General features: G+C 37.0%; 2 protein-coding genes and 1 pseudogene across 2 annotated transcripts; 1 reads left to right on the top strand and 2 right to left on the bottom strand.

Annotated features, from left to right (window-relative positions):
* Positions 1-370: 370 nt before the first annotated feature.
* Positions 371-2,525, bottom strand: LOC107590748 (fibrinogen beta chain-like; annotated as a pseudogene).
* On the bottom strand, positions 2,521-4,017 carry LOC107590770 (fibrinogen beta chain-like). Its single transcript, XM_016279675.1, has 3 exons — positions 3,932-4,017; positions 2,941-3,124; positions 2,521-2,644 (listed from the first exon to the last, which is right to left on the bottom strand). Exons 1-3 carry the CDS (start codon positions 4,007-4,009, stop codon positions 2,595-2,597), a joined length of 312 nt encoding a protein of 103 aa, XP_016135161.1. The 5' UTR covers positions 4,010-4,017; the 3' UTR covers positions 2,521-2,594.
* Positions 4,018-9,555: 5,538 nt separating this feature from the next.
* LOC107590723 (RING finger protein 175-like) lies at positions 9,556-19,433 on the top strand. Its single transcript, XM_016279634.1, has 8 exons — positions 9,556-9,592; positions 10,017-10,158; positions 10,260-10,414; positions 11,246-11,353; positions 16,841-16,961; positions 17,497-17,630; positions 17,875-17,976; positions 18,832-19,433. Exons 1-8 carry the CDS (start codon positions 9,570-9,572, stop codon positions 18,950-18,952), a joined length of 906 nt encoding a protein of 301 aa, XP_016135120.1. The 5' UTR covers positions 9,556-9,569; the 3' UTR covers positions 18,953-19,433.
* Positions 19,434-20,487: the final 1,054 nt, after the last annotated feature.

The raw sequence follows: 20,487 nt of genomic DNA, 5'->3' as shown, positions 1-20,487 counted from the left end.
CAATAGTTACAAAAGCATCAACATCAACAAGGAATGTTCTTTTTTTTCTTCTTTTTTTTAACTCAAAAGTACAATACATTACATAATTACAAAAGACACATGTAATTTCTTTGTAGGTCAGCTTTAATGAGAATTAGGTGGATTGTGTTTCCATATATATATATATATATATATATATATATATATTCAATAATATAGTCTCAAACTTTTCAAGTTAATTCTCAATTTTTTGCATGTGACTCTTGAAATGTTTAGGTTCAGGTTTTATTCTCCTCCTATTCTCAAAAAAGCTTAAATTAAATGAGTGCCAAAGAATGGGGATGTACTCAAGAGTGGACACATCTGCATCTCATCTACTGCATCTCATTTCAATTTACTTGAAGTTTTATAACTGTTTGAAGAAAGGTCTGATCTTCATGCTGATAGATTTGAGCGAATACCACGAGCCCTTCCTGTTCATCCACACGATGCCATCATCTGTCCCATGCTTGGCCATATATTTTGTATAAGATCCTCCCCAGTAGTATCGCCCATTAGGATTACAAGAGTGGCATCGGTTGTACCACCATCCTCCTCCATCTTCTCTTGAACGTTGTTTAGAAGGATCTCCAGGTATCCTGTTAAGACAATTGGAGGGAGAAAGAACATTTTAGATACTGCGCAGCTTTTCCATGCAGTTTTCAATCTGGAAACCATTCGGACAAACTTTTAGGACAATACGCACCATTTGTCATTATCTCTGTCGTAGGTGCTGAACATCATGCCATTATGGATGGTCATGGTACAGTTCTCTCCAAACAGTTCTTTTGCGCCATCCAAGAATGTATTTTCAGCTGTTCCTGAGTAACGTCCAGCTGTTAGAATGTAGTTGGTAGCTTCGCCCTGCACAGTGAACTGCTCGTATTGAGCATAAACCTTTGAACCGGACCAGTCTTCCATTTCATCCAGAAGCTCAGTGGGACCCATCTTTGTAAGTTGACTAATACGGTCGTTACCCAACTAGTACTCACCTAAAACAGTTCACAAAGTTCATTAGAGAATGAGACGATATGAAGAGTCTGTGAATGTGATTTAGAGATTGAGAACCCTGCTGAAAAGACCAGCTTCTATAACTTCTATGCTGGTCTAGGCTGGATTATGCTGGTTTGGTTCTGGTGGACTTTTGTAGACATGGTGTTCACCAGTTATTTTGGTAATGCTGGTTGACTGGTTGTGGAAGTTGGCACACCAGCATTCAAAACATAACACATATTGGTCTTTTCTGCAGGGTTTAACCACATAATTTTAAGAATTTTAAGTTCTTGGCTAGATATTTCAGGTTCATCAGTTAAACTCCCACATGCAGAACCACAACATATAATTTGCCAGCTGTAGCTCACCTGGAGTCTGGCAGTGGCCTTTGCCCACATCAAAAGCAATGTTTCCAAAGCCTCTTCGGTATTCGTCCCAACGCCTGCCAAAATCAATACTGCTGTCCGTACGGTTCTGGATGTGCACCCAACCTTTAAAATAGTAGAGAAGTTTATAATCATGGTTGGTAAAACGTGCCTCTACACACATTTTTTTCTCCAAAAGTCCAAAAACATACCTATACAATTCACTGCAGTTTCTGACTGAAATAAACACTACTGGCAGTAAAACACCAATAACTTCTATTCCTTGTCACACAAATTATGTTTACGGGGCAGATTATTGATTAACAAAGATTTATTTTTGTACAGTTCCTTGCGTAATACTATGTTATGACCTAAAAAAAACACTTTTACCACAGCGCATTATTTGTAAACTAGTTTGCATCACATAACCAGCTACATATGGCTTTTCTGACCGAGTAAACTTGCTCAGTAGCTCACCTGGTACAGCACTGCGCTTGTGATATGGAGCACTTGGGTATGAGTCTAGTGAAACATGAGTAACGATAAAAGAGCTCAACGACTTGTAGAATCAAGCTAAAATGGAAAGGTTGCTTCAGCAAATGTGCTTTTTAACTTACATTTGTTTTTGAACACATTTTCGTTTAGGTTTGGGTTTAGTGTAGATGCTCCGTTATTTTTCACTGGACATTTCACTTCACGATTTGCCAGATTGACATTCTTCTGTTTTGGATAAAACTGAATGCACTTTTAGTGCCACTCACATTTCAATTTGAAAGTATTGTGAAACATAACATCACTTTGCAGAAATGTCACCACGGGCACGTTTTTCCAATGAGCCTGCATTGGATGTTTAACTTTCCTCAACATGCCACATGATTTTGAAATCCTGAATTACGTTAGGGTTAAGGGTTTGTTTAAAAGACAAAGTGGACATACCTTCGTTTTTACTCTTCTGATTTCAGAAGACCTTGTAAGGCAAGCTGAGTGGATCAGGCCATATGAGGTACATCTGAGATTCCTCTCCTCCTTTGCGAATGACGTCTTCGCACTCTTTGCCAGAAACCACAGGAATCGGGCAGCTGACTTTACAAGGCATTTTGGCACTTGGCCCTCTGAGTAGTGATGGCTTTCTCCAAACGCTGAATCTTCTCACGGATCTTTTCTAGCACACACTGTAGGATTTTAATGTTTTGGGGGAAGGTGACATCCATAGTGTCCTTAATATAAGCATGCTGGGTCTCTAGGCTGTCTGTGTACTGACCAACCAACTATGAGAGAACACAAACAGTGATTTGGGGGATGTTTAATAATTGAGAATGTCTAATAAAAATGAAAAATGGCTTGACAAAGACAACAAATACTCATTTGGCAGTTATTATTTTATTCTTACTGACTTAATGTATATTTTTGATCAGATTATGTGTTCCCTGAGAATCAAACCCATGTTCACAGCATTACCAGTTGAGCTATAGGAACGCTAATCAAGAATCATTCTTGTCGGATCACTATAGACTATTACTTGCAGATATAAAAGTTTCTAAGATCTCTTATGAAGTATAGTTACCCTCGCTGACTCTTTGTCTTTGTGCTACTTCTGCGGTCATATCCAAGACGTAGCCATAGATAGAGTTGGTGGACTGGGTCAGCTCATCCACAGATCTTTTGAACTGATCTACAGTTGACCTCACGTTACGTTCTTGCTTCTGGAGGGTTTTGTTCAACTCACAACCTGTGGGACATAACACACCCTGAAGAGGGGAAAAAAGAGTTTAGTTTTGTGTGTGCAATATTAACTTGAATTAGGGTCATAACCATCATAAACACCAATATTCAGATTACTGGTTGACAGAATGGTTTTTCAATAATAGATGATTAATGCTGTACAATTGGTCTCCCCAATAATGAACATTTAGTTATGTCATTGACTTATAAATAGAAATATAGCAATTAACAGGGTGACTAATGCTTCACAAACTTCTATCAAAGTAGTCTCTGATTTTCATTTTAGTTCTATATTGTTATTAAGGTTATTCCTCTAGGCCTCATCTGAACACATACTGCACAAGTAGAATCACATTTGCACTCTGACCATTTTCTCTGACATGTGGTCACATCCACCTGACTCTAGCAGCTCTTCCTTCTCCTGCACAAGTTTTCCCACCGGTGCTGCAGCTAGTCTTCCACGGTAATGAATATATTCATTACCCATATATTCACATATGACATATATGTATATGTATATGTATATATATATATATATATATATATTCACATATGACATATATGTATATGTATATGTATATATATATATATATACAGTACATACACACAGACACACATTATTCCTTTTGTATTAATTTATTATTCATACATTTTTTTCTATGATTTATACGGTATATGATTTGAATTTATTGTTTACTACTTTTCTGGAAGTGAGTTTGAAATTTTTTTTTTTTGTCTTCCTAAAAAAGTGGGATAGAAAGCAAACAATACTCACTATATTATCAAAATGTAACATTATAATTCCATACAATATTATAATAAATAATATTTACCGTTCCATCATCTTCATCATAGTCACTCTGAGCAAAAGCTCCAACAACACACTGACAAAGTAAAAAGCGAAGTTTCATTTTTGTAGAGCTCACACTTCAGCTGTAGATAATTCAGTGCTGCTCTCCCAGAATTTATACCAGATGCCCCCCTATACTGGAACAGGAGGGACTGCAGCGCTGGTTAATCTTTAATTTTCGAGATGTGACTTTTGGTAATCAGTTCAAGGGCGGCATCATATTTGGGAAATTAAGAAATGACACGAACAAAGCAATAATAAATAATCATGAAGCAAATGTATGCAACTGCATATTTCAATATAACAAACAAACTGTACAGTGGGTACACTATGTGGCTGATAATACCGAATGTAAAAAAAAAAAAACATTTGCAATGGCAGGACAGATTTTGCAATGGAAGCCTCACTTCTGGCAGCATTTGATCTGAATTGCCTACTAGGCCACTATACATTATACAAAATATGTGTATGAAAAAATAATTCCAGTGTCCCAGTGCAATTTGTGTTCAAACTGTAATAAAAACATGAAATTTTTAGCAAAATGACAACCCAATTGTGAAAGCACAATCATGGTTTTGACTTTTTCAAGGTTATTTATTAACATTAAAGAGAAAAGGATCTCTGTTTGAGAAGTATGTTCTGTTAAATCTGCATTACTCAGCAAGTAATTAACTATTGCTGTTTGTCTGGCCAGTGTGATCTGTTGTGCCATATCTTCAAACATCCACATCTCTGACTTTGTCTCAGAGTTAACAGACATGACAATGACAAATAGACACTTTGTACTCAATGTGTAGTGAAATAATTACATTAAAAAAACGATAATGCTCTCAATCACTCTCTCCTATAAGTATTGATAGCTTTGTATTTACCATAAACTCTGTTGTGTCATATTTGATACACAAAATGTAAAAAATTTCAAACTTTTTTGGAAAAACCTGAAATATCCATTAAATGTGTTACTGCCCATATTCCTTTTTACACCCAAGTCCCTAAAAACAAAGATTTTCTAATTCTCAGAATATACCTGTTGTTCCATAGGGGTGCATTTTGTGGTGTGAAATTGCGCTTAAATAATAATTTTCAGTACAGAAGAACTTGCTGATGGAAGTCAGATAATTGTACAGGTAATTTATATAAATCATATAGTCACAGCGCAGTAGAAAATCAACTCCGCCCATTTTTTTGGGAAATTACATTGGGTATACTGACCCAAAAGGAGTCTTTATGACAAACTAGGAATTCAACCACTTCAATCTTAGAACACCATTCCTCACAGCAAAATATATGACATTCATGCACCCGCTTCAATACTCTTGATCATGTCAGCTTTTCTGATATAATGGCATTTATCCTTCCAGATAAAGTTGAAATTTATCTTTGAACATATTGTCTGAAACAACACTGAACAAAATTATAAATGCAACACTTTTGTTTAACACTCAACTCAAAAATCTAAGATTTTTCCTATCTACACAAAAGGACTATTTCTCTCAAATATTGATCACAAATCTGTCTAAATCTGTGTTAGTGAGCACTTCTCCTTTGCCGAGATAATCCATCCTTTTAGTCCAGTCAGCAGGGGGTGCTCATTGCCTGGCTTGAATGGGTGCAAAAGCTCTAATATAATGACGTGGACTTTGGACTGTGGAAAGGAGCATTCTTCAGATGAGGCATTAAACTGGCCTCATGACATTCTGTTTTCATGAATTCCCCGCCTCAATTACGAATTTGACTTCCCTTATTTTTTTTTATTTTTTTTAAAGGCGGTAGCACATTCTGATGGCTGGTAGGACGTTGTGGAAAACTAGCTTGCTGCTGGAGCTATTTTTATTCTGGCCAGCAAGGGGTGCTCATTCCCTGACTTGTATGGGTCCAAAAGTCTTAGTATAACGATGCAGACTTCAGACTGTAAAAAGTAGCAACCTTTTGATGAAGCATAAAACCAGCCCCTGTAAAAAGGAGCATTATTCAGTTGAGGCATTAAACTGGCCTCCTGACATTCTGTTTTCAATAATTTCCCACCTTAATCATGAATTTGACCTCATTGTTTAAGCCGTATTGAGCTTGTCAGTATGCGCCAACAGTCCTACACGGAAGCAGCTCCGGGCGGATTACGGCGTTGGCATGCGCCGCTCAGAAGTGACGAATGAGGAAGCGCAGGCGAGAGATCAAAACAAAACACTGGTCGCTTATTAGAAGTACAAAACGAGGATTTGTAAAGAAGAATGTAGGATGATTTCGATATAAGCCAAGAGGAGACTGGTTTTCCTTTGCTAAAGTAAGGAAACTTTGCTTTCTTTGCTCCTGTTAACAAACGTTGGTTTTCCCGAGACTCACCGGCGCATGCGCAACGCTGAACTCATACGTAATCTGCCCGGAGCTGCTTCCGTGTAGGACTGTTGGCGCAAGCTACATTAAAATGATTATTACGTTTTGAATATGTATATTTTTCTTACAAAACCCCATCGATTCGCTACAGGAGGCCTTTGTTCACCCCCCGGAGCCGTGTGAGACACTTTTTTTATGGATGGGCGCTTTTTATTTAACTTATTTTAGACTGATGCATGCAACACCCGCTGAGTGGCATTAAACAGCTTGAAAGATCAAAGACAATTTTTAATGTAACTCAGACTGGATTCGTCTGAAAGTAGAAAGTCATATACACCTAGGGTGACTTAAGGATGACTTGAGGGTGAGTAATTTGTGGGCTAATTTTCATTTTTGGGTGAACTAAGTCAACTAACCCTTTAAGGGTACTAGAGCAGTGTTGGGAGTATGGAAAAGGGGAATGTAATAGTTTTGAATGGGTGGTTGGAGATTTAGTAAAGGAGTTGGCTATTAAAGAGTTAAGTGTTAAGTGGTTTTACCAGCAGTCCCTTTGTGGATTTTGCCACAGCCTTCAGTTGATTTAAGAATGCTGGAACATAGGAAGATAGAAGGCCAGAGTGAACTAGAGGAGATCCAGGTAAGGGAATACCTGTGGTTAAAGTATGGACATAAAACACAATTATATACAGATGCATCAAAAAATCCAGATAATGAACAAGAAAGGGGTAGCAGCTGTCATTCCAAAAATGCAAATATCCAGAATGGTAAGGATCTGAAATAAGTCATCAGTATTTTCAGGGGAATTAATAGCAATAATGATGGCATTCAGATGGATAAGCGAGGCAGGATTAAAGGACGAGGTAGTATGTTCAGACTCCAGTTCTGCTCTTATGTGCATTGAAGCACAACAGTCAGACACTAGGCAGGATTTAGTAGTGGAAATTCTGCAAGAATTATATACGTATAAAAGGGTGGGCGTAATATTCCAGCTCACACGGGGGTGAAAGGGAACCCCACCAGCAGACAAACTGGCGAAACAAGCTCTGAGGGCCACTAGAATAGAAATGGAAATATCATACAGTAGATATGAAATTAAAGCTATAATTAAAAAGCAAATAAATCAAAGATGGCAACAACTGTGGGAGACAGGAAATAAAGGTAGACATATGTATGAAATACAGCCAAAAGTGGGGAAAAGTAGGTAGTCAGGTGGAAGTAGAAGAGAGGAAAACATTTTATCCAGACTTAGAATAGGACATACATGACTTAATAAAACAATGCAATTAATGTCCAAGCGTCCGACAGGATGTTGTGAATGGTGTGGAAAAGACCGAAACGGTACACTCTAAAAAAATCTGGGTTAAATACAACCCAGTGCTGGGTAAAATAGGGACAAACCCAGCGATTGGGTTGTTTTGACCTAGTGGTTTGGTTAAATGTTTTGACCCAGCGGTTGGATTAAATGTTTAACCCAACCGCTGGGTCAAAACAACCCAATTGCTGGGTTTGTCCCAATTTTACCCAGCACTGGGTTGTATTTAACCCAGCATTTTTTAGAGTGTAGAACATGCTATCATGTATTGTGAACAGTATAAAGATGGTAGAGAAAAGTTATTAGAAGCGGTTCAGAGGAAAGAGGACATTGAAATTAATTTGAGATACCTGTTAAACCCAGAACAGAGAAGTAATAACAAAGCAGCTTTAATTAAATATTTGGAGAACACAGGTTTAATGAATAGGATGCTGAACACGCAGCGCTGGCTATAGCATAGATTTTCATTGAGACGAAGAGGATTGGGAGGGGGGACGTAGTTAGAGTCTCTGGATCGAGTTCACAGTAGGTGGCGGTAATGAGCGAAATTGGTGCGATCCGCCAAAAAAGGGAAGAAGAAGAAGAAGAAGAACGATTCATTCTATCTAATCTGGGGCATGAATAGCTAATTGTGAGTTTTAGAGGAGCTGAACACGCAGCGCTAGCATGAACATGTGATCTGAGTGCACCATAGATTGGAGAGAATAGGAAAAATCCACCAATTGTTTTTTTTTACTATGAAGACTTTGTGGTTTGAAAGATACTCATGTATGATCTGTAGTTTGTTTAAAGGGCCCAGCTGACTGCTAGAGCCACACAAGCTCACTTCTAGTCAGCTGATGCGTCTTGGAGAAGTGTAGACAATGCTTGGATGGCATGGCCATGTTTATCTCACACTCATATGACATACAGAAGATGCCAGCATCAGAGTATGTGCTTTAGATGGTTAGCCATAGGTTCAAATGTGTGAGGGAAAGATTCCCACCTTGTTTAATCACCTTTTTCTTTTTGCAATTGTAATAAAAATTCTTTTTTTTATTCCATGTAGTCTTTCAAATATTATTATTTATCTCTGAAATACTTGATTCTGATTGGCCATTTGCTACATAATGCTGTTAAATATATTTGTTCATGGAGTGCAATATTGCCTGCCCACTTTTGTAGCGGCCTTGGTTCCAATTTGTCCCATTTATTTTTACCATAGGGATTTTACAAAAGTCCTTCTTATATCAACCAGCTACGAGGTGAATCGCATTATAACAAAATTTAATTTTAAGGAAAAAAAATTTAAAAATCAGACAAAAAGACGAAGGTACAAATCTAATGAAATTGTTCTTTTAGTGCGATTTGCTTGTGATTTTATGGTGATTTCTCTGCAGGATCATGGTTAATGTAGTTTTTCACCAGGATAAAAAGACGATTATATATTAAAAAAAAGTTAAAATAATGCTGGTTGACGTATTCAACAAAACCTTATATAAAATTGGTTAACAACAACCTCGTAGCTCACACAGAAGGCCTGTTTTTTTTAAGGTTTAAAAGTTATTGTTAAAAATCAAATTGTCTATGAAGAAAATGAATTAGATTTTTACTTCTGGGACCGGACTGTTGCACTCTTTTATGAGACGCTGTGGAAAACTGGATTCTGATTGGTCAGTAGTGGTCAATAATGACCATTGTTCATGACAGAAATCAATAAATCATGGCAAAATAAATTCAGATCAGAGACCTTTTACTAACCTGAAGGGTAATACCTTATATGGTCATACAGTCGACAAGCACAATAATTCTAAACATGCTGATAAAGCATTAAACATGCTGATTAAATTAAACATTGATCAAGTATATAAAACTGCAGTCCTGCCCAATTTTTGACTTCCGCCTGACTACCCAAATTGCCCAATTCAAAATTTCATGTGCATTGTTAATTTTGTAGTTTCTAAGCCCAGTTCTTTCTTCACAGGACGATCTTTTGAAAATGTCCCACAAAGAATCTTGGAAGTAAGTACTCGTGATCAGTATTTTTTTTATGTCATTGTTGTTTAGAATAAGAATGGACAAAGGCAAAAGTTGTTGTAGATGAGTGTTCAGCTTTTCTAAACTGTCACAATCCGTCTTTTTAGTATCCTATGATTGTCACCTTGTGTGTTAAAATAGTTTCCAGAGCATATGTGTGTCATTATTATAAGTGAACACCAGCAGGATTGTGCAGGTGGCCTCAGCAGGTCTGGCCTCGTGTATTATCCTGCAAAATGAACAAAAGCTTTTTCGCAACCTCCTGGCCTAATTTTCTGTATCATTAGCTTCTAGTTTTGAAATCAGTGCATTTAGGAGTGCTTATCTCTGTTTTCGCTTAGGTTTCACAGAATAAACATTCTCTGATTGTTTCTGATCTTTCCAAACACCTGTGTGTGTGTAACTTCAGGATGCAGCACGAGAGGTTGCACGTAAAGCACCGAGGTCATGAGGCCATGCATGCCGAGATGGTTCTTATTCTCATCGCCACACTAGTGGTCGCTCAGATTGTCCTGGTTCAGTGGAAACAAAGACATTGCAGATCCTACAATGTGAGTGGCATGTTGTAAATGAAGGACTCTTAACATTAACTCTTTACTGTGCTTTAATGTAAATAAGTTAATGAATATTGTTAATGTTGTTTCTCTTGTAGATGGTCACACTATTGCAGATGTGGGTGGTTCCGCTGTACTTCACCATTAAGCTTTACTGGTGGCGTTTCCTGTCTACATGGGGCATGTTCTCCGTCATCACCAGCTATGTCATATTCAGAGCCACGCGCAAACCTCTCTCCCGCAGAACGCCACGGTAATGCATGGAAATGCTTTGTTTTTTTGAGAGAAAATGGCAGTTCTGTTTTTATTCACTCCCCCGTGTATTGTTCCAAAAACTTTCTATAACTTTTATCTTCTGTTGGACACAAAAAAAGGTCATCGAGTTATAAACCATAAAAATCATCTTTGGTTTACTGTAACATTCCTAGAAATATCTTTTTTTTTTGTGTTCTACAGCATAAAATACCTTAACCTTTTACCTTAAAGCAGGGACTCTTGATCAGGGGGCCTCAGAACACTTCCAAGGGGACCACGGGATAACTTAAATATAAATTAAATAATAACGTTTTTGGTAACACTTTACAATAAGGTTCCATTTGTTAACATTAGTTTACTACATTAGTTAACACAGTAAACTCACAATGAAAAATACTTCTAAAGCATTAGTTTACTACATTAGTTAACACAGTAAACTCACAATGAAAAATACTTCTAAAGCATTGATTACAACATGTAACTATTGTTTTAACTGAAAAAAATAGTTCTGGAATTAACCATTTAAATGTATCAAGAAGTTTGAAAACAAACAGCTTTGTCATTATTACAACAGTTTTTTATAGGTATATAGGCTTTTATAGGTATGTAGGCTTCAAGTACTGTCTTGTGTTGGACAATATAGGGGGGCCTTTGAGTCAAAAATGTGCAGAAGTGCTTTAAATATAACTGAAGCATATATAAAAACAGCACCTATGTATGTGAGTTTTATGAGTGTATTATAAGATGTGTAAGCCCCTTTGCAGAATGTGTTGCCTTAGCAGTGTTATATAGAATACATACTAAAATAAAGCCTATTTCACTTCTGCAGGATGGTCTATAAGTGGTTCCTCCTCATTTACAAGCTGAGCTACGCTGTGGGTGTGATTGGATATCTCGCCATCATGTTTACCATGTTTGGATTCAACGTTTTTTTCAGGTGTGTGAACTTCATTAACAGTGGGAAGATGCTGCTTGACATATTTGCTTAGAAGTGAAACAGTGCCTTTATTCTGACCCTAAAATCCTAAACACAGAATTTGGCTGTGTCTGAGTTAGTGAGTGAGTAGTGAGCCCCCGTTCATTGTTACCATGGCAGTGCTGACACAATGGCATGCTAATTGGAAGGAATTACTCCCTTGGTGACTTTGAAAAGAAATGGATGCATACTTCTGGGGTAGGGCTGGACAATAATTCAATGTCAATATATATATCGCGATATAATTTTTTTTCAATAAGGGTGATATGATTTTTAAACACATTTCTGATATTTCAATATATATTACAGCATTTTTCACTGACTGACGTTCAGGGCGTAGCCGTCAGAAAGAGCAGAACTACTTGCGTGATGACGTACACCACAGACACACAGCCAGTGCTCAGCAGTAGTTGGCTAAGTTTTATCTACAAAATGAGCACCCCTGGCCGCAATACAGATGTGACTGAACAAACTTCCACAAGTAAGGAGAAGAAGCAGTTGATAAGAGAGGAAAGACTAATTCAGTGGTGTGGAAGTGGTTCAGCTATCGAAGATCTGATAAACTTCAGGTTTCAGTGTGCTGCAAAATTAATTAATTCATTTAGTCATTTAGCAGACACTTTTATCCAAAGCGACTTACAAATGAGGACAACAGAAGCAATCAATTGTAGTATTAAAACAACTAAAAACAGATCCAAAACTAAAAGCTAAAACTGTATAAATACTACTTTATACACATTTTAAAAATAAAGAAATTAAATAAAAATTACAAATGCATACAACAAAATTTCAAAACTTAACATTTAAATGAAAAACAAAAAAATAAAGCTAAAAACAATTCAAAATAGTAAAGAACAAAAGGTATAAGAGTATAATAATGATTCTAACATAACACTAAGCCAAACACCTAAAAAACAACTACATGTGTATGTACAACCATACAGACATACATACATACACACACACACACACACACACACATATTATTTAATTTCCATTTAGTTTGTTGAAGTATTAAATTAACTCAAATTAAATAAAACTAAAACTTAATAAAAGACCTATACAGACATAAATTCGGACATAATTGAACTAAAATTAAAATAAATAAATACAAATAATACAAATCAAACGACAGTATTTTATCAGTAATCCTAAAAAAATAACAATGCCAAACTTACATGCTAAAAAACAACAGCTTACTTACACATAGTAAGAAATGGTTATAAAAAACTGAAACATAAGTGAAACAAGTAGTAGGAAAGAGGAGAAATAAAAAGCGAAACTTATCCTTTGCCAGTGTCTTGCCCGGTGGAGTCGCACGGTAGAGTCGATGGTCTTTACACTCTTCGGTCTTCACACGAGGAGGCCGTCACGCGACGGCTGTCGTGGTAAACTAAGCTTTTTTTATACCCATCTAACAAAATACAAAATTAATTCAGCTGGACACACTTTCCTTATTTTTTCACAACAAATGGCCAAGAAAGCGCAGACACTGACAAGATACGCGATACAGAATGAGACCAAACACGTCTCCACACAGTAAACAAAACAAGCATTTCCTAGCAACGTCAACTGCACTAAACACTAATGAGACAAGTAAATACACTTACGAGCGGCTTTTAACTTCCGCTGATAAAGACTGCTTTTCTCAAAGAGTATTTCTTTACACTGTTTTCTGCTGGCGCTTGAACACACTTTCCTTATTTTTTCACAACAAATGGCCAAGCAAGCGCAGACACTGACAAGATACGCGATACAGAACGAGACCAAATGCGATATCAACACGTCTCCACACAGTAAATAAAACAAGCGTTTCCTCAAAATGTTGCAAAATGTGCCGGACAGTGGTGCCGACTAGCAGCGGGAACACATCAAATCTGTTCCACCTGATAGAACATTCTGAGAGTCAGAAGATGTGGCACCATAAAAGTTTAAGCCAACCTATCCCTGAAACATCACCACCACCCAACATCAGCTGTGTCAAAAGAGAAACCCAAGCAGCAAACACAGATGGCTGCATTCATGCCTTATGAATAACAGTCTAATGTCATAAAGACATTACTAAGGCTACGTTTACACGACAACGATGTAGTCAAAAATGGAAACGTTTTTTTCCCTTGCGTTTTTAAAAAGTTTCACGTATACACGACAACGTTTTCAAAACATTCACGTTTACACACATCCGAGAAAACGGCCAAAAATGCTGTATTACGTATCCACCATTGTTGTGTATGTTTGTTCGCGCTTGCCTTTAAAATCGACACGTACTGCGCATGTCTACATACCTAACACGTACTACGCACGCGCATGATGTCACCGTTTTCAAAGATTCCCGTGTTGGGTGTTTACACACAAACGACAACGGTGGCATTTTCAAAAACTTGTACTTTGAAACCCGTTTTCAAAAATATGTGTTTTCAGTCCCCAAAACGCCATTGTTGTGTAAACGAACAGGCAAAACGCATAAAAAGTTTTGGCTCAAAACGTTGTCATGTAAACGGCTCCTAAGGCGGTTACAAACTTCTTGGCTAAGGACATGATGCCGTTTAGTATGGTGGAAAACGTGGGCTTCAGGAAAATGATGTCAGTCACCGTGTCCAAAAATATTTTTCACGCACAGCTATACCTACACTTTATGGTGAAGTTAGGGAAAGGGTGGAGGAGCAATGGAAGTCCGTGTCATATTTTGTGACCACATCTGACCTTTGGTCAAGCCGAACCGCTGAACCATACTTGAGCGGGTCAGTCCACTTTATTGATCAAGATTAGAAGCTCGTCAGCTTATGCCTCCAGACGGTTTACTTTCCTGAGTGCATAAAAAGTTTTGGCTCAAAACGTTGTCATGTAAACGGCTCCTAAGGCTGTTACAAACTTCTTGGCTAAGGACATGATGCCGTTTAGTATGGTGGAAAACGTGGGCTTCAGGAAAATGATGTCAGTCACCGTGTCCAAAAATATTTTTCACGCACAGCTATACCTACACTTTATGGTGAAGTTAGGGAAAGGGTGGAGGAGCAATGGAAGTCCGTGTCATATTTTGTGACCACATCTGACCTTTGGTCAAGCCGAACCGCTGAACCATACTTGAGCGGGTCAGTCCACTTTATTGATCAAGATTAGAAGCTCGTCAGCTTATGCCTCCAGACGGTTTACTTTCCTGAGGATCACACGGGCGAAGCAGTTGCAGCCGGACTTACGGATGTGCTCGCCTCCTGGGGACTCAGCGTTGAACGGATGGACAAGACAACAATACTACGGGCACTGACTGAGCTATGCTATTGGTAAGTTATACACAGTTAATATAAAAGTTAGTGTTATGTTAAGTTATTTTGTTTATGGTATGAGGATATATTACTAAAATCATTGCAGTGACAAATAGGCGATATGCTTAACACAAAATAGGCCTTACCTAAATGTAGCTTATCATAGCAGTGCTTGTATGTTTTGTTTTTTTTGATAGCTATTATTGTATTGTTTGTATTTCTTTATATTCTTTTTATATTAACACAATTTAGTTGTGTGCCAGTTATGCTTGCTGTATGGTTGTTGCCATGTCATAAGAATTTAATTGAGCATGTGTTATACTGTGCACTTGAGTTCTGTGTTGTGTATGCTATGACTATGGAGCCTTGCACTGCTCTCTTTAGTGGCTGCTCCGCTACTCAGAATAAAGCTCCATACCAAACCCAGACACTAGATATTACTTAGTACTTAGTTGGCCTATAGTTTTGATTAGGTGATTTCATTCCCCCTCTTTAAGTGATTTTATAGGTTACTAATTTAATCTTTAGTCAAAACATACATATTTGTATGGATTATACATACAGCAATTCTCTCAATTAAATTCAAAGGTGTTTTACTGGCATGGGAACAGATGTTTACTTTGCCAAATCAGGTGTGAAATAAAAACACACAAATTACGTGAGCAGGAGAATTATGATTTTAATACAAATAAATGAAAAATTGTAGTTAAAATATAAATACAAATGAGAACTATATATTGCAATTTGCAATATTTTTTTCTCTCTGTCTACAGAGAAAGTTACCCAAGACGAGAGTGGACAGAGCAATTGGGGTCTGTAAAAAAGGTGGTGGCTGCATTCTCCTACTCCTGAAAGAAGAGACATGATCTTGCAGCTGCTCAGGAGGAGTATGACTTGCCAAAGCACAAGCTCATCTGTGAAACACCAACGAGATGGGGCTCCCATCAACAAATGGTGAAGCAGGTTCTGGAGCAGAAAAGGGCCAAAGGACAAGAAGACCAGGCCGCAGGTTCCTACCTGGCAAGATGTGGATGTTTTAGAGTCTATAGATGCAGCTCTAAGCCCACTCCTCGAATTCACTGATTCCTTGTCCGGTGAGTCCTATGTCAGTGTATCATTCCTAAAACCAGTGATGCATCTCTTCAACACATCCATCCTGAAGGAAGCAGAGGATGACACAGAGCTCTCCAGGACCATAAAGACAACAGTGATGGGATACCTCAACAAAAAGTATGATGACCCAGCCGTGGATGATCTGCTTGACGTGACATGCCTCATTGACCCAAGATTCAAGCTTCAGTACACTGAGGAGAAGAGAGAATACATCAAAGAGAGAGCTGTGTTAGAGATTCTGCAGGGAGAGAGAGCTGTTGTAGTAAGGGAAGAGGAGTCCAGATAAGAAGCCATGGGAGACACTTTTGCACCAGCCAAGAAAACAAAGCGGTCTCTGGCTAGCTTTTTTTCAAACAGGCCCACTACTCGTACTAGCACAGAAGACTTGAATGCACAGCAGAGGGAGCTCGGCAACTACCTTATGTCTCCAGATGCTGACAATGACTCAAATCCTCTGGACTGGTTGAAAGTCTATCAAAAGAACTTCCCCAGAGTAAGCCAACTAGCACAACATTACTTGTGCATTCAGGCCACAATCTCCCCCTCTGAGAGGGTTTTTAGTACAGGTGGCAACATTGTCACATGTAAAAGGGCATCTCTGAAGCCAGATAATGTAGACCAGCTTGTATTTCTTGCCAGAAACCTCTAGATCAGGGGTGTCAAACTCAATTCCTGGAGGGCCAGAGCCCTGCAGAGTTTAGATTCAACCCTAAATAAACACCTGATCCAACTAATCAAGTCCTTGAGGCTTATTTGAAAACTACAAGGTATGCGTGTTGGAGCAGGATTGGAACAAAACACTGCTGGGCTCCGGCCCTCTAGGAATTGAGTTTGACACCCCTGTCCTGTCATAGGGTGTCATCAACACCCACCATGTCCTTGCCCCAGCAACATGTGTTTTTGCTCACTCTTTTTTTCCTGTTTTCTGCAGCAACTCTGAGCACTTTCACATTCTTTATCCTGGCTGAAGCACTTTTGTTTCAATCTATAAGAATTATATATATATATATATATATATATCTATATATGTAATGTATGTATGTCCTTTGTTTTGTTTTTTTTGTTTTTTCAGGATTAAAGCAGAGGACTCAATGGATGTTGGTGTGATCATGCTTTTCTACGGTCTGTACTATGGGGTAATGGGACGTGACTTTGCTGAAATCTGCTCAGACTATATGGCATCCACTATAGGGGTAAATATATGTACATCACTCTTTATATGAAAATTTCCAGACATGCTCATATTAATATGTAATTCTCATACTTTAAATACATTTATTCTCAGATATGCTGCAGTATTATTTGTGATGTTTAAAAAAAATAGTTCAGCCAAAAACTAAAATTTCTTGAACATTTACTCACCTTTAGGCCATCCAAGATATAGATGAGTTTGTATGTTCATGGGTACAGATTTGGAGAAATTTAGCATCCTTTGAACTCTTATTCTGACGGCATCCATTCACTGCAGAGGATCCATTAGTGAGCAAGTGATGCAATGCTAAATTTCTCAAAATCTGTTCCAATGAACAAACAAACTTGTATACATCTTGGATGGCCTGAGGGTTAGAATGTTTTCAAGAAATTTTCATTTTTGGGTAAACAATGCTTTTAAGAATGGTTCAGTAAAAAAATAAAAATACATTCAAAATGTGTTTATGTTTCTGTAATTTCTCCCAGTAACTCTCTTTTGGGCTTTCTCTTTGTTTCTTTTCTGTCTGCCGCCTTCAGTACTATAACATGGGTGGTATGCCATCCCGAAACCTTAGTGATAATGTGTGTGCTGTGTGTGGTCAGAAGATTTTTGTGGATGTAGATGAAGAAGGCGTCATTGAGGACACCTACCAGCTCTCCTGTAACCACATGTATCCTTCATTTCCCCAAAACCCCGTCTGTTATGTTTTTCTCAACAGGAAACAAGATGTTTTGTTGTTACATGAAAAATTGTTGCGTACATGCTTAGCTAATTTAATCGATATGTGTTTCAAGGACTTTATTTTTTCTATTTATTGTATGAGGAAGTATAAAGTAGAAGTTTCTGCAAATATTTGTTTGTTTGTAAAAGGAGTCAATTTAGTCTGTTTATCCTTAACTGCCTATTATCAACAGATTTCATGAATTCTGTATTCGTGGCTGGTGCATCGTGGGAAAAAAGCAGACGTGTCCATACTGCAATGAGAAGGTGGACCTCAAAAGGATGATGAATAACCCGTATCCTTACATTTTTTTGCTACATTTATCATAATTTACATGCATGACATTCAGTTAAATAATTACAGTGTTCCCAGAGCACTAACACCTGCCATTCAAGTTTAAGGTTGGTAAGATTTTTTAAAATGTTTTTTTTAACGCCGCTTATGCTCACCAAGGCTCCATTTGTTTGATCAAAAATACAGAAAAGCAGTAATATTGTGAAATATTATTACAATTTAAAATAACTTTTTTTCTATTTTAATATATTTTAAAATAAAATGTATGACATTAATGTTGAAAACAGTTGTGCTGCTTAATACTTTTATGGAAACCATTGTACATTTTTTCAGGATTTTTTGGTGAATATAATTTACAGAAGAGTAGAAGCAAAGTCTTTACTGTCACTTTTGATCAAATAAATGCATCCTTGTTGAATAAAATAATTCTTTCAAAAAATCTTGCTGACATGAAACTTTTGAATTATTGTGTATATCAGGGGTTTTCAAATATTTTATTTCTAATATATATATATATATATATATATAATTTTATATATTTTTTTTAATTGTTAATGACCCCATAATATAATGATTAGCTTGCAAGCTACCCTGTTTCAAAAAAAAAAAAAAATATATATATATATATATGTATTTATTGAAATATTATCTGGGGAAAAAACTTTGTACTGTATAAAAAAATTTGTTTTTAATTTCTTACTGTTAAAGTACATACTGTAAAAAAAAAATATTTTCTCTCAGTTGTTTTCATTTGACCCTCTAGTGTCCCCTTGCAGACCCCTGAGAATGTTTCTGAAATGCTAATATATTTTCAGGCCGCAGTTAGTAATATTTACACCTTAAATCTGAGCATCAGCTGGGAGAGAACACATGTTCTATATGGACAACTTCTGGATTGGTTGAGGTACCTGGTAGCCTGGCAACCCATCATAATTGGAATCGTGCACGGAATAAATTTTTCACTTGGACTTGAATAAACACCTACAGTATTTGATTCTGTTTAAAACTGTGCATGTGTTGACCTTTTTTGAATATTTATTTGTAAATTGGACAAATTGTACACTTTATAATATAAATCCAACAGCTGCTCTTGCTTTTTAATTTATTAGACACATAGAAACATTCATTCAGACACACACAACTCTTCCAGAAGTGACCTACGCTGATACATCAGAGACCTACAGAAGCCCCTCTAAAGCTGCTGTCTATCACTCCTAATCAGAACTGTGCCTCATGTCGTCTGTCTGTCTAACCGTTTAGCATTTTATTGGTGGATTTTATGTAGTTGTGGATATGTGTGAGTGGTTATGTTTTGATTAGGGTAAAATGATGAGGGGTGAGGAGTGATCAAATCGCCAAATCAGTGTTGTTTTGTTTAACATTAAGCTGACCAAGATGTCAAACCCCATGATGTGACCCGCTCTGTGGAAAATAAAACCGCTTTTATGTGGTTACTGATGTGACTGGAGTCTATCATGATTGTGCTAAATAGAAAGCATAATGAGTTTGCAAAAATTAGGAAACTTGTGTATTATTATAGTCTTAAATTTTAGGATTTGTCTTCATTGCAAATTGAAATCTGTTTCCACAAATAAAGCATCACAACTGTTTTCCACATTGCTAATAAGAACCGTTTCTTGATCAGCCAATCAGCATATTAAAATGGTTTCTGAAGGATCGTGTGACATTGAAGATGCTGAAAATTCAGCTTTGCATCACAGAAATAAATTACATTTGAAAATATTCACTTATAAAACATTTATTTTCTTGACCTGTTGTGTAACCAGTAGTGTTTCATGATTGATGTTTTAAAGTGCCAATATATTTATATAGTATAATTTATGCATGAAATCTTATGATTTTTACTGATAATCATACAAAACAGGACAAGAAGCTTTTCCAAAGTCGCTTTTTAATGCACTGCACATTTACTCATGATAAGCATGATATGATGTGATAGCAATATTAGAAAACTCAACACAGTCCGAGCAGGATTATTGTTGTAAGTCGTAAACGGGCACACATCAACTAGATAAACAAAATGAAATCAAATATTCGATCGAAACCATTTTCATCAATAAAGTGACAACTGATAAATGTTGCAAGATGTAAATGTTAAGGCTGATTTTTTTTTGTACAGACAAAACGATAACATTCAAGTCAAATTATTTTCTGATGAACATACAAAACATTCTTTACATACAATCCTTATATACAGAAAATAAAGCAAATCAGCACATTATGCATATGCAAAACAATTTACAGTACCGACTCACTGTACCAAACCAAAACAAAATGAAAACATTCTGGAATTTGAATGTAAAAGCAAGAACAATAAATGAGCTTTGCGTTGTGATGATGAAATACAGGTGCCATTCAGTTATGAAGAAATTTGTATGAAATCATTACTACTACACTATGTGAATCATGCGTCTAAGAATCCTGGGGTACATGATTGACAAATCAAAATCAATTCCTTGAAAATGTTTGGCTTTTAACTACGTTTGTATTT

This window comes from Sinocyclocheilus grahami, unplaced genomic scaffold (genome assembly GCF_001515645.1).
Source record: "Sinocyclocheilus grahami isolate Dianchi unplaced genomic scaffold, SAMN03320097.WGS_v1.1 scaffold132.1, whole genome shotgun sequence".
NCBI lineage: Eukaryota > Metazoa > Chordata > Actinopteri > Cypriniformes > Cyprinidae > Sinocyclocheilus > Sinocyclocheilus grahami.
This window is presented reverse-complemented; position numbering and strand designations above follow the sequence as displayed.